This window comes from Labrus bergylta, chromosome 3, assembly GCF_963930695.1.
Source record: "Labrus bergylta chromosome 3, fLabBer1.1, whole genome shotgun sequence".
In the NCBI taxonomy this organism is placed as follows: Eukaryota; Metazoa; Chordata; class Actinopteri; order Labriformes; family Labridae; genus Labrus; species Labrus bergylta.
Window position 1 is genome coordinate 31,509,400 of NC_089197.1, and position 15,081 is coordinate 31,524,480.

Here is a 15,081-nt window from a genome sequence, read left to right on the forward strand (position 1 = left end):
TTACAGAGATGTTTGTCAGAGTGATCAGAAATGTCATTTTTCCACTGATATTACATGTTTTAATGCTTAGTGTCAGCTATTACCAGAGCACTGGATAAGAAAGACAAAAAAAGACATTCTGAATACAAATTCATATGTTGGTGTTATTCATGCTCCTAGCCTCTTGATGATTGAGATGAACCATGACTTATCACTCTGTTTCATGACTTCCGAGCCCTGAAGTAGACCCTGTGTGGGTCAAATCCAGATTGTATATTGTAAAAAGATTTTTAAAATGAACCAACTAGTAATTCTGGTGCGAGGGTGACGACATTTGACTACATTTTCACGCACATCGCTACTGCTGACTATTGTTTTGAAGAAGTGATTTTAGGTAATTTACCAATTTGCAATAACGGACACTTAAGCACAGTAGCGGCAAAGAATGTACTTTTTGTCATCGGTGATATGACCAGAATGCAATGGGAAGTTTTGAGGGTAAGTACTAGTGATGTCATACAGGGTTAGCAGTAGACAAAAACCCTAGTTTTTACTTTTAAAATGTTTATTTTTTATGGCGCTGGAATCACACATCAATAAGGAAAAAGTGGTATCAGTGCATCTCTAACCGGTCTCAAATCCTGAACCAGATAAGATGGCTTGTGGGTTTCCAGCTGCAGAAAGGGCCCACTGTTAGACACGGCTTTCAGTTAACCAGGCAGAGTCATAAATGACGATGTGTTGTACCATGTGTTCAGTCAAAAGATCCAATCCTGCTGAAACACTGTGTTTAGAGATTATAGTTATAACCCAGAGAGTTCTGAAAATGGCAAAATAACGTCATGTCATGTCCACCATCAAAAACTCTGAAACGTAGAGGAACAGTCATGCTGACACACAGTCACACCACTTGACCAATAGGAAGTTAACAATTACTTCTACACTGAATCCAACATTGAAGTTAGAACCATTTTATGTTATTTTCATATGACATTGATAGAGGCAAGTGAAGATAACTCTAAGTTCCTTAGAGTCTCCATACTTTGTTGCCCTGAGTTCAGACTCACAGGTTGACTGTCATCTAAGGCAGCATTAAAGAATCCTACCATCTTTACTCAGATCATCAGGCTGAAGTATGTTGAAGCTGTCTTTTACCATTTTACGAGTCTTATCTTGGCTTAAATGGGAAATAATGTCATTTGAGACCAGAAACCACGTAAGAATATCCCGCTTCTTTTAGAGTAAAGCTCACCCTCTAGAGGTGTAAACTGTTAAATTAAAGGGTTACAGGTTTTATTAAAGGGTTGAATTAAAGCTCAAAAGCTATTTGTAGTTTAATTTGCGAATAATCCAAGAATTCAAGGATAATACAACTTCTGGAAAAAAAACACAGCTCATTATTTAAATTACACTGTTTGGTTCAAGTTTTGGTCTGAACACCAAAAACCTTCAGATAACTTAAACAGAAGCTACCTTAAGGTAAATATGTAAGATATTTAATTAATTAAATCATACAATGACCTCACTATATCATCAGACATTAAGGAAACATGCTGCGTTAAAGTGTTGGCTTCTCTGTCAACAATGCAGCAGCCAGTATGTCCTCCTACTAAGTTCCAATTCTGGTTCTGAATGGTCTATAATGATGATTTCACACTTGCAGAAAATTCCAGATAAACTCTGATGTTTGCAGGAGCAGCTGTATGTGTGAACGCAAACAGCCCGTTTTCACTCTGTCTTTATCCAGAGTTTTATCCCTTTCCGAATTGTCACAGTTCAGTATGCAGTACGTACTATTCAGTATGGAGTTTCAGTATACTGAACTTTCGTGGTCATTCAGTATGCATTTTTTGGGTCCACCTCAGTATACTGAACATTTCAGTATGCATACTAACTTCCGGGTTTCATGCAGTATGGATCAGATGCGTGCTTTCAGGAAATGAATTGTATTTTACCACCCACAATGCTGTGCGAAATTAAAGGTAAATCGTCACATCACGTGCGCCTCCAAATCAAAACAAACAAGCATTGATTAATTTAATCTTAATTTAAAGTCCCGACAGAAATCGCTTCTTTTAGGTAACAACAAAAAATGTAACAAATCTATACATTATTATAAAACCTTTCCCCCTCTATTTAAATAATGATTTCACTATTTAAATGCGTCTTTATTAGTTTATTTTATTTTATATTCTGTATATTACTGTCTTTCATTTGTACTTTTCTTGATGTACTGTATGTTAATTAGTTATTTAATCTGTCTTTTACTTTCACTTTACGTGATATTGTTTTTTGTTTACCTGACTGTATATGCGCATTACTCTTCTTGAATAAAGCTAAACAAAAAAAACAAAAAAACGGGTGGATGCGGCCGGTTCGGGTAACGTAAATGACGTCACTTCTATACTGAATGAATCAGAAGAAGTAGGAACAAATATCTGCCTACTGTGCGCGCCTACTGAATAGTAGGTACTAACAGTATACAGCATGGATAGTACGTACTGCCTACTGAAAGATTGATTAGGTACTTGGCAATTCAGATACAGCCTTAGTCTTCCTGTCACCCATGTCAGGAGAAATTCAGGAACAGTCCTGAAAAACAGCTTGTTTGTTTTGACCAGAGAAGGTAGGCGGGTTTTAAGGCACCCCCACACAGCCAACCGCAAAGCAACAGTCGTTACAGTGATGGAAGCGGGCAAGCGAATTGGTTCAGTTGTAACTGATTCTACCTGACCTAAAACGCCTTAGCATTTTTCTAATAAGCTCCACGATCAGAAACATTGCAAAACTAGGATCAATATTGGAGATGCTTTTGAAAAAGGGAAAGATATTTGAACACAGAAGAGTTTTAAGACCGATGCAGAGCTGTCTAAACACTGAAGCTTCAGTGCCCAGAGGGGGCGGGGGGGACAGCTCTCTCTAATACACATCAGAGTTACATATTGCTCCTTTAAATGAAATGAAAAGTCTTCAGTGGTAACTCTTTCTCATTACAGCCCTTTGTGGCTTCTGGTAAGTTTACTGGTTTATTCATGGAAAGCAATGGGTTCCAGAGTCTTATATATTATTAACAGGCTCAATACACCTGTTATACTGGAGTGACATTTTTAGCAGAATAATACCTTTGCCTTGGCGACACATCAGTCCTCTTTCACCAGACACACATGCATTGCCATGGCAACACTATCACTCAAAATGAGTGCATTATCAGAATGAGCTCTAATTCCTAAATAACCAGAAACTACCGGCAGCCAGCTTTTAGGAGAGCAGAGGCCATGAAGCCTCAACTGTACCACTGTGACTGAAGAACGAGCAACAAGAACAAGAAGAATAGAACGTAGTGTTTTTTTTTGTTGGAATTATTTTTGTTTTTATTTTGTCATTTAAATGAAAGCTCAGGGAAAAGCTTTGTGATATTGTTTTTGTTTAGTTTCAGTGGCTGTTTTACGGGATTTTGTCTTTTAGTGTGCTCAGGCCCAAATTAAACTTAATATTCAAACTAAGAGATTTGCATTTTCTAAATCTTTCAACCAGTTATAACCTTTAATACACAGCAAGTCAGATTTGAGAGGCTCCAATCCTTTACATTTTGATCTCACAATAAGTAGTAAAGCTTGTAATTCCTCTGATTCCATTTGGTGTTCCAAAAATGTTCTAAATTTTATTTTCTGAAACCTACAGATAAAAACTCATGAAGCTTCTGGTGCTATCACTTGTTGCACAGTGAGGAGGTTCGGGCTCTCCGTCTGGGGACAAAAGGCCAGAGGAGAGAGAGGCAGGCATTGAGCCCTCCCCCTCCTCTCCTCGGCAAGAGGAGCGGGCAGAGAGCGGGTGTTGGAGAGGTGTGGGGGGTTGAATGGGACCAGCTAGTGACCTCAGGCAGAAAGAATGTCCCCGTTTGCTCAGTCGGCCCGCTCCCCTAGCAGCGTTCCACACAGTCATCAACGCTGGGGCCTTTGTGTTCACCTTCCAGACCCCAAACTCCAGAGCAGAGGCCACAGACGAGCACACAGCAACACCTCGCAGCCCCCGCTGCTGCTATGTTCTCTATAATCTCAATGTTCCTGCCAGTTTAGCCTCTCCAAAGTCCTGGTTTTGAAGACGGTGTCTCTTAAGAGTTCTTCCTCGATCCTGCTTTTCTCTTTGCTCCATGCTACCAAAATGCTAATTGCTCCTCTGTCTCAAAGTCTTAAAAGTCTCACCTATTGTGTGGGCAGCATTCCTCGGCTGCTCTGGCCATTTATGTGGGTGTTAATGTATTGCCATCTCCAGGCATTGTGACACCGTGTTTGTGTGTGAAATACAGCGATTGCATAAATTTCAGCGTTAAAAAGAGAGGGGGGTGGATTTCCCATGCTGGGACACCCATAAAATCAATGGTGACTCGGGACGACAATTAAATCTGACTAATCCAGCAGATTTATGAGATCCGTGCGCTTCTTCTGCCAGGCTCTGGTGAAGTCATCGCGCTGCCAGAGAGACACCGCTGCTGTTAAATGAATTTGAATGGGCTAGCTGTAAGGAGTGCATGGCAGGGGGCTGCAGAAGCCAGCCCGCAGCAGAATTTCTTTTTTAGATTGGATTCAGACTTGGATTCTGATGAATGAAGACTCAACCAGAGGAATTTAGGCTTCTCACTCAGAGCTGGAAGCCCAGCATGCTGAACCTGGGCCTGCTGCAGTGTGGGCATGTATTCACGAGGTGCACCACTGCATCTATTGGCTGTTTTCATACTGTTTAGTCTAGATGTCCAAAATAATGACAAAAAAAACAAAGATCTGTCATCTGAAAGTTGATAAAGTAATAGAAGCACTAGCAACTCAACACATCGTAGAGTTGTATTTGTCAAAGAGGAAGAAGAATGAGGAAAACTGAAACCTGGTGTTCATGTTTGTGTCAGACTTAGAGACATCCTCCCTCCTGTCTGCTTTTGTTGGTTTTTCTTTGAACGATGCACAATGGCAGGGAAGGCAAGAGGAGAGATCTTGGGGGGAGGTTGGGACGAGAGACAGCAGCCCGCTATATTGATTGTTTATGGGTTGTGAATGGAATCCTGTTGGGATCAATGGTCAAGTAATTAAGCGGAGGCACAGGCCGGACGCCGCCTACGTTCAACCAGCCATCTGCTCGGCACTGACCCACTGTTGTGGTTGTAAAAACGGAGAGATTATGGAACAGGCTAACTATATCATTTAATTGGACTTGGAGTGGCGGGAGTTACATTTTTTAATGCATAGCATAAAGTTAGTTTTTTGCAAACTTGGAGTGCTCTCCAGCACCTTGCATTTCCATAAAGTTGAAGGACTCACTCAAGAAGAAATAATTGGTCAAAAGAGGCAGAAATATCTGGATATCTCTCTATGAGGTTATTCTGTGGTGTTTCAGCCAAAATAACCTTTTTTTAATTTAAAGTGACTGAAGTTAACTTAAAAAAGGCATTTCTAATATTTTATGTGGAAAGCCTGGTTTTTTCGTACTTGTGTCTTGGTGCGTGTGTGCCTACAAATGCTGGTTAGCAGTCTGATATCTGTGTGGTCTCTGGGGTTTTAGAAATGGTTTTCGGCCTGATATTTGAATGTGTGGTCACCATCATCGAGTGCTTCCCAATGCTACTGAGACCGCCTGCAGCAGGGTTACTGGTGAACGAGTACGTTGGCAGTCCAATCTGTGCTTGTAATATCGTCAGCTTTAGGTCCTGCCACATTCTCTGCTTGTTTGTGTACAGGAAACTGTGGCGACAATTGATTATACTGGCTTGTAAATGTTCTTATACTGCAGAATTTTGAAACGGCTTCTCCGTAGATACAGAGCCACGGGACAGGTCGGGATTCAACGCAGAAGTATGAATCAAGCTTTTGAAAGCAACCTTAGGAGAAGACTTAGGCCCAGGCATGAGTGTTGTTTGCAACCAACTATACAAAGATGGTCAAATCAGTGGTTGTTGAGCTTCGATTTCATTTCATAAATGTGGCATTTGAACGTCCTTTACTCAATGATCTGTGTGTTACTGTATGAAGCACTTTGAGTTGCTCTATGTATGAAGGGTGCTCAATAAACAAACTTGTGTCCTTCAACTACCAAAAGCTTCTTCACATTTAGCTTGACACCTTCATGTCTGCTAAATGTCTTTTTAGATTTCTAAACTGATGATTTAAATTGTGAGTTTCTTGTCATTATAACAACATCATGGTGGTTTCTCTATTGTCTGATATCTCCCTTTAAACTCAACAAAATACATGAGACAACATTATAAATGATCTAAGTGGAAGTCTTCATGAAGTGTATAATATTCCAACATCTTGGATTCAGAAGTTGGTTCAGTGAAATAAATCAGTCAAATCTCTAAACATGTGTTTCTAAAGGTATTATGACCCTACATGTTGGGCTTATACATTGACTGTTATGTTAATGTCTTCTAGAGCTTCTCTCTAATTTGCTTTACGCTGCTCTGTTTTCACACTCGAGGCATTTTTGTTCTGTTGAATAATATTTGCAGAAGAGGGAAAACAAAGCGGTCAAAGCTAACAAGCTTGCACTTTGTTAACTCATTATGTAAACATGCTGTATGTTTTTTTTTCAACGGCTGCTTTCTACCAACCCTGTATGATTGAAATATGACAGGCTCACCCTCAGTACCTTGTGTGTGTGCTGAATCCTCAACCAAAAAAATCCACTTTCTTTTTATTGCTGCAGACGTTTCAGTTCAAATCCCTTCTTCAGTGGCTTCAGGTGAACAAACTCAGACAGTTTACAGCCTGGCTTAAAACAAGCTAACAGCATTACGTAGCTACACAGTGTGCTAACGTTAATGGCATCTTGGACTGCAGGCTCTTTGTATATATGGTGTGTGGCAAACTGCTTTATTTTTTTTATTGAGTAGTTTAAACTATCTTGACCTGAAAATAAAAAGACAGCCTAAATATGTGTAAATAAGGGTAAACACTAATTCTTCACTTCACTGACTTAAGATCTCTGCTAGAGCCGAACTGTTGTGGTTACATTTAGTCACATCGTAAAATATCTGAAATCAGTTCTTCTTTGCAGCTCATAAACAGAAGTGGCTATTGTTGGCCATTTTGTTTATTATTGCTTTGTGGTCTGTTTTGAAGAAGTAGATACAAGTTGGTTCTTTGACGGGCTAATAAAAGATGACATTGGATCAGTGTGTTTGCTGGCACACTCTCTTGTACCTGATGAAAAGGTGCTGAAGATTGTGTTTACGGCATTTTGGGATATTGTGGTTACCAATTTAACTATCAGCTGTCCCTGTTGTGAAAAAAGTTTGAGGCACCCATCTGTCCGTATGTTATTTAATACAATTCTCTTTGAAGGTCTAAGAGGTGTATGAACAAAACTAGCAAAAGATGATGCACTTTCACCTTGCCGGGGTTTTTCAGCTTATTAACAGGTTTCTGTTTGAGGACTTCTCCATGGCCAGATGTAATCGATGTTGTTTGTGTGAATGTTTCCTTTGAATAGTTTTGATATAATGTGATGTATTTATCTCTGTAAACGCTGAATCCCTGTCTGCACATCAAATTTACCTTTCGGTACAAATAAAAAAACCTTGAACAGTCAAACCTCCAAGTGAACTAGAATATTTAGATCTCGTTGTTGTCTTTCTTCTCAGGGCGGAGGCTGCGAGGGAAAGCGTTCTACAACGTCAACGGGAAGGTTTACTGTGAGGAGGACTTTCTGGTAAGTCTGCTTCATATTAATAATTTTATTTTTATTTTGTTTAGTTAAGGATTTGCTGGTAGCTCCAAAATCACTTCCTAAATGTGGGCTAATAGGAGCGGGTGAAGCAGAGAGCAAAGGATTAAGATCTCAAGCTGCATTCTGCAACCCTCAAGAGGAAACAGACATTGCAGCTACAATTAAGGAGTTTAGCACCACCCCTCCAATTCACACTCATTTCCCCTGAAATCTCCCCGAGGAGCTCAATTACCCCACGAGCTGCTCCGCGGCACTCACAATTAAGAGTGGGAGGAGGACAGCTGTAGCTCTCAGGCTCCTGGTCCATCTGCTTCAGGTTACGCTGGCACACATTTGGCCCGCTCTCATGATGCCTTCTTGGAAATGTTGTAATGTCGGCCTTCTATGGGGCTGTTTTTTTTTTTTAAGATCACAATGTTCAAATGAAACGTGATGAAAGTATTTCTGAACATGGAGGAAGGAACGTACAAAAGCTTCCTGTAACAACCTTACAGCACATGCTTCCATACTTCCTGTTTATCTGCAGCTTCCCCAAACAGCTGAACCTGTTGATCTGTTAGGAAATAGCGGCAGTTCCTGTTTTTTGACTGAACAATCACGGCTTCTCTGTGACAAACTGATGCAATGGGTAAGACGATGGGGTAAGACTAATCTTCTGCCTGCCTCGTGCAGCTAAGACTTGACTAGTCTGGCCTGTCACCCCGGGGGTGTTTAGAGGGTTTGGGGGGGGAAGGTGGTGGCAGATGGTAGATCTAGAGCGGAGGTGTAAGGGCAGGGGGCAGTCTGCTCATCACTGACCTCCCACCTCCACCTGGTAGTAGCCATGTCTCCCCTCGAACCCCACTCCATCGCCCCCTCCCCTCAAGTCATCAGGTCACACGGCCTGGAGGGTGCTGTGAGCTGCAGATGGTCACCTTCGTTATCTGTCTGTGCTCGGGCTTAAAGGGAAAGGAGCTGCTGATATGACGCTGAGGTCTTTGTTCCCTGTAAAACACCCAGGTTGTCAAGGGAAGAAGCTCCCTTATCATAAAACAAACTTCAAATATAAAAGTATTTCCTAAAGTATTAATATGATGGATGACCTTACAGAAAAGCAGAAACACACAGAAACATTTAGACATACATTATTATAGAGTCCACAGGTCGTAACAGCATGTTGAACCTGTCAGCTGAGAGACAAAGAAAGACTTTTCATGTTCATTTAAAGAGCGCAACAGCACCCTCTATAGACGAGTCGCAGGCACAAGGTCATGTATCATGTATGAAAGCAGTACATGGCGTTGCAATGCTTGCATTTCAAACTTAAATAAATCACTGCTGATGATTTCTCTCTGGGTTTTTTTTGTTTGTCTCACCCACAGTACTCCGGTTTCCAGCAGACAGCTGAGAAGTGTTTTGTGTGCGGTCACCTCATCATGGAGATGGTAAGAGCTTTACCCAACACACAACTTTTGTTTGCGATCAGATGGGATGGGATCTTAATATTTATATTTAACAAGTCCTGTAACAGCCAAGATCATGTGCTCTCCTGTGTGTGTGGCTCAAGAAGAGAAATTACCATTTGCATCTAAACTTCAATAAAAAGTTGTTGCAGGGTTTTGAGTCATCTATCCGTAGTAGCATAGAATATAATATCAACTTAATCAGGTGTTTGTTTTCCTTACACCTCTTTGATTTAAATTGGTGTCCTGCTGCTGCAAAAACAATAACAGCCTTGTTAACAGCGCATGTAAATTATGTTTTGTATCTATCCTTTAAAAAAATGTATAATGGCTGTACATTGAATATTTCTGCATGAACTCCTTGGTGTCCCTCCAAAGTGTTACCGTTACCTTTCCTGTGTTTGTTCTGTGTCTGTTGAATGTTTTTATATATGTGTGTGTGTGTGTGTGTGTGTGTGTGTGTGTGTGTGTGTGTGTGTGTGTGTGTGTGTGTGTGTGTGTGTGTGTGTGTGTGTGTGTGTGTGTGTGTGTGTGTGTGTGTGTGTGTGTGTGTGTGTGTGTGTGTGTGTGTGTGTGTGTGTGTGTCCAGATCCTCCAGGCACTGGGGAAGTCGTACCATCCTGGCTGTTTCCGCTGCGTGGTGTGTAAAGAGGGTCTAGATGGTGTGCCTTTCACTGTGGACGTGGAGAACAACATCTACTGTGTCAAAGACTATCACACGTAAGAAGAACAAGTGTCTCCTCTTCAAACTAATAAAGCTCCTTCAAACTGCAACATGTACATTAGCATGAAAGAAGTCTGATGTACAGCACAGAACGAGACAGAGGAGAAGGTTTTGATTTATTTGTTGGCTCTTCCTCAACAGGGTTTTTGCTCCCAAGTGTGCCTCCTGTAACCAGCCCATCCTTCCAGCCCAGGTGAGGAGCTAATCCCCTTCAGCTAATTGTACTTCTTGTTTACGTGCTGTCAGTTTCTAAGAAATTACCAAAAATCAAACTTCTTCAATTTGTATTTGACGAAACGACCACCTCATTCTGGTCCATGGTTGACTAATTTGACTTAAACCTCACATAAAGTCAGATAAAATGACCTTAAGTTCAGTCTAGATGATAAAGAATCAAATAAAAACACCAGAATTTTATTTGAGTGTATTTCATTTTAAAGTCTATAGTCTAAGTCTAAACTCTGTGTTAAAGCCTTAAAAAAGTCAACATAAATTTAGAGTTGTTTGTATGCGGGTGTGTGCACCTTCAGAAAATGTAGAAGGTACAGTGATCAAACCTGAGCCTTGATTGTTGGACCATCACTTCAACTTCACCAAACCCACAACTGCTCTGGAGCGCTCTCTGCTTAGCAGTGTGTAGCAGCCTCATCTGAAACCAGAATAAAGTATACCAAAATCCCCCCCCCCCCCCCCCCCCAAAAAAAAAAAATCAATAATGTGAGGGTTTTACTGTGTTCTTCTCACCAGGGCTCAGAAGAAACCATCAGGGTCGTTTCTATGGACAAGGACTACCATGTGGATTGTTACCACTGTGAGGTGAGACCTCACAAACACTCACACACACACACACACACACACACAGTCACAAGCCTTTTTTCACACTCCTGAAAAACTCCAAAAGGGTTTTTTTTGGGTGAACTACATGTGTGAACGCAAACAGCCACATTTGTTTGCTCTGACTTTATCCACTGTTTCTTGTGCCAGCCCCCTAGTACTTTTTCTGCACAAAGTTGGATGGAGCTGATGTGAGAACGTAACAGGATGTAATCAGGAGAGTGGGGTTGTTGGTGCACGACCATAAACTGTATGAATGTGACCACTGCAATCTCTGTGCACTTAATTGAACTGCTGCATTGTGTTTTCTGTTCTCCAGTATGTTGTTCTCTGCTCTTTTGTTGATAATGTGATTGTGTTAAACTACACATAGCACTGATAGAAAGGCAAATATTCTCATTATGGCGTTGTATAGCGGACTCTGTTGCTCCGTCTGCCACTTCCCCGTTGTTTTTTAAACCAGCCTCAGGAGACCCCCCCCTCCTGTCTCACAGGGATAGTGTCCGGCTGTGGGGTGCATGTGTGAACAACAAGATCAGCTGCAGTCCTCCTGAAATTCTGTAGAGCTTTAAAAGAGTGCATATTTGAACACAGCTCTGCAGGGTACGAGTGAGAGTCGTCTATAATGTATTTATTTTAGAATCCTGGTGTATGACTCAACTTTTCAAGCTGTTTTAAACTACACAAAGAACCCACACACACACACACACACCTGACCATGCACTCACAGACTCGCATGCAGATCCACTCAGACACAGTGAATTGGATGAGAGCTGCAGAATCGTGGGACGAGACCAGACTGTATTATGTTGCAACGTTTTGTGAATCAGCGCTTACAGTCCCTTGTGGAATGAATGAGATGCACACACAGACGGATAACAAGCAAGAGGTAACAACTCAACATTGTGACTCATTGACAAAAAAAAAAGCACATTCCAGCGCTGAGCTCTGAACTCAGCTGGGGACTTGTTGCTTAAGCCAGACTTGTGAAATCCCAGTCATCCCGCCACTCAGCTCTGTCAGATGTTTAACAGTTCAAGTGTGACACAAGGGTTAAGTGAAACAAATGAACAACTCACACCAGCCTGTGATGAATAACTCTATTTAAAGATCGATCATTGCTTTTGTGCTCAGGAGCAGGAGCCATCTGAATTCTCTGAAGGGCTGATATCTCACTTTTTCTCAGAAATAAACCAGATGGTTATGTAAGAGATGGGTAATCATTAGTGGAGTTGTGGAAAGAGGGTCACAGAGGGAAGGTAAAGTCCACCGCTGAATCATCCTGAGAAGAGTAAATTATTACATATTGAGCACAACATCACAGTTTTTAGATTCCATAACACCTGAGGGGCTTCCGGTTTTCTTTTTTTTTTTTTTCACATATTTAGCAACAGAGCAGATAATAATAATAATAGTAATAATACTTTATTTGTTTAGCACTTTTCTATACAAGTAACAAAGTGCTTTACAACAGAAAATAAAAGCAGAGAGACAATTAAAGCAACAGGCAGAGAGTAAACAAGCAGACAACAAAATCAGACTAATAAAATAAAAGTAAGAACAATTACCGAAATCACAGAATAAAAGCATTTTTATAAAAGAATGTCTTGAGTAGGGATGTTAAACAAGGGACTGAATCTGCGTGTCTTGATCTCCTCTGGCAGGCTATTCCAAAGTCTGGGGGCTCTGACAGCAAAGGCCCTGTCCCCCTTTAGTTTTTTAGCCTGGACTTTGGAACAGCCAGTAGGGCTCTGCCAGAGGATCTCAGACTGCGTATTGGTTCATAAGGGGTTAAAAGCTCAGAAATGACACAGGGATAATTCATGAACTTTCAGCTGATTATGCAGGTCTGAATCATGGTCGTAGAAAAGTGGTTTGAACCAGTCAGTTTATGTAATCCTTCCAGTACATTAAGGGTCTGCCTGGGGGGTCTAATCCATGTCTGGTGGACACAGAAATCCTCCACAGGTTCAAGGTTTACTGAAGCTTCTGTCCTTGTTGATCAATGCAGAAATTCAAAGTAACTGTCATGTAAGGCTAAATGTAAATCATTTTATTACCTTCAATCATTAGAAGATTTGTAGATTAAACTCAGATAATAGAGATACATTTAGCCGAAACAAATGGTCAGAAAGGGTCTTGCAGTGACTATTAGGCTAATCTAAATGAAGGACTATACTAATTGACAAGTGTCATTGCTGAATGAAGAGTTGACAGATGTCAGTCAGAACATGACACACTCATCCCTCCTCGCTAGATTTTCATAAACATTCATGAAACTCTTCTCTTTTTTTTGATGAATGGATTTTTAGTTTTTCAAGACGTATTTCTCCCAGCTTTAAAAGAAATATATAAAAGGAGACTAAAAACAAGAGAAGAACAGAGCACATTTAACCGACTCCTTACAGAACTCCTGCAGGAAGTCTGAACCCTTCACTACCCCTCAGTGAAGAAAAACAAAACATTCAGCCTCTTAAATCAGACTTTTACCTTCAGACTCAGCAGCCTCCATAACACAAAGGTTCATTAAAACATCTGCCGCAGCGAAGTCAATACATTTATATAACATCAGTCCATCCTGCGGCTCACTGACTCACGAACAAGACCAAAACCCCTCACCCTCACTGACCCAGTTAATTGTATAGTTCAGCAGAGGGACGCTCAAAGACAACACAGTGTGAGATGAATGAAGGTCAAACAAGTTATGTGTTGTTTTTTTGTTACAGATTAAACAAGCAAGATATGAGGTTTTCAATCGTTTTAAATTCCTACCTGATTTTGAAATAGCACAAAGCATCATAAGAAGAATCTTAACAGATAGTCTTCTCCATGATCTCAAGCATGCACTCTGAAAATAGAGGCACATCACATACTACAGGATTTTATTAAGAATATTAAGATAAGATGCATTATTTTTAGTTTAGTTTAATCGTTTATTTGAATCAGGGACAGTGTACAAATTAAACATTAGACTGGGCAGATGATGGCAACAGCAAAATACAAATCAACCAGTCACACACACACACACACACACACACACACACACACACACACACACACACACACACACACACACACTTACTACTGACATTGTAGTCACACACGACTTCCATCAGACCCTTTCATGAGGTAATTGTCCCCGTCGATCTCCGAGTAGATCATGGAGGTTAAGACTGGATCTTTATACCGCTCACACTAAAAGATTATCTGGGAAGATTATCGTTTCCGAGAAGCCTTCAGTCGGGAAAACCCCAGCGTTTGTCAGGAAGGGGAAATCGGACCTGGAATCATCCTGATTATCTTGTAGTCTGAGTCAGGCTTAACAGAACTGGCCACTAATGGATAGCTTTAGTGTATTTCCCCCAAAATGTTGAACTGTTTCTTCAAATACCTTTTATTGAGGTAAACAAGAAATTGGTGCTGTTGTTGTCTGCTTGGCATGTTCATGTTTTGCTCTCACTTTTTCCAGGACTGCGGTCTCCAGCTAAACGACGAAGAGGGACATCGCTGCTATCCACTGGAAGGCCACCTGCTCTGCCACGGCTGCCACATCCACCGGCTCCAGGCGCAGGTCCCCGCCCACATGCCCCCCAGCTACCCCCTACACGTCACAGAGCTGTGAGCGGGAGAGGAGGGTGGGCAGCAGCCGAGCCCAGCCTCTCTCAGGTGATCTGAGACACCAGCGACAGAGGAGGAAAAAAGGTGTGGCCGTCTGAGCTGAACTAGCAGGCCGTGGACTAATACACACTGTGCAGCTTCACCCGCAGGTCCTGCTGTCACATGACAGGGCTGGGAACCCGCCCCCCCCCTTCTCCTTCATCTGTGGTCCTTTCCTCCCCCCCCCCCCCTTCCCTTGGGGTGCCTAACCCTGAAAGCCAACACGCCGGCTCACCCAGAGGCCCCTGGTGACGTCACATCGTCCTGACCCCCGCACATTCATCAAAGAGAGAGGGGTTTTTTTTGGGGATCTGAAGACAGAACCGCAAACTCGTCTCTCTCTCTCTTTGCTCCTCTCTCTTCCTTTTCCTTGTTTTCCCATTCCTGTGCTCCGACTGAAGCGGTCAAACCGTCTGAGATCTCTGCTGATGTTGACGTCAGGAAGGCCAAGGGAACGAGCCTCTCTACATTCCAGTGCTGGCTGGACCGGACGGACCCTAGGGTGGGCATGCTGTGCCTTCAGAGCGGGCTCTCTCCTTGCAGGTCCCTAACACTGAAATGGAGTATTGCATTAAAGGTTATGCAAAGGACACCCAGCAACATGACCCCAGGGCTGTGAGAGAAACTATTAACTGCACCACCCCGATAAAACTGATGCACCGTAGCAGCACGAGCCGAGAGGACCGACTGACATTCCACTTAGGAGTCTTAGAGCAGACCTCGAGAGAT

General features: G+C 41.9%; 1 protein-coding gene across 1 annotated transcript in view; it reads left to right on the plus strand.

The window, feature by feature from the left end:
• Nucleotides 1–15,081, plus strand: part of wtip (WT1 interacting protein) — a 37,164-nt gene that overhangs the window by 18,957 nt on the left and 3,126 nt on the right. Inside the window, exons 3-8 of the mRNA XM_020639918.3 lie at nucleotides 7,610–7,677; nucleotides 9,057–9,119; nucleotides 9,727–9,857; nucleotides 10,003–10,054; nucleotides 10,609–10,677; nucleotides 14,165–15,081. The exon at nucleotides 14,165–15,081 is cut by the window's right edge and continues 3,126 nt beyond it. Coding sequence (XP_020495574.2) covers nucleotides 7,610–7,677; nucleotides 9,057–9,119; nucleotides 9,727–9,857; nucleotides 10,003–10,054; nucleotides 10,609–10,677; nucleotides 14,165–14,317 — 536 coding nt within the window. The 3' untranslated portion in view covers nucleotides 14,318–15,081. The remainder of the gene's footprint in view (nucleotides 1–7,609; nucleotides 7,678–9,056; nucleotides 9,120–9,726; nucleotides 9,858–10,002; nucleotides 10,055–10,608; nucleotides 10,678–14,164) is intronic.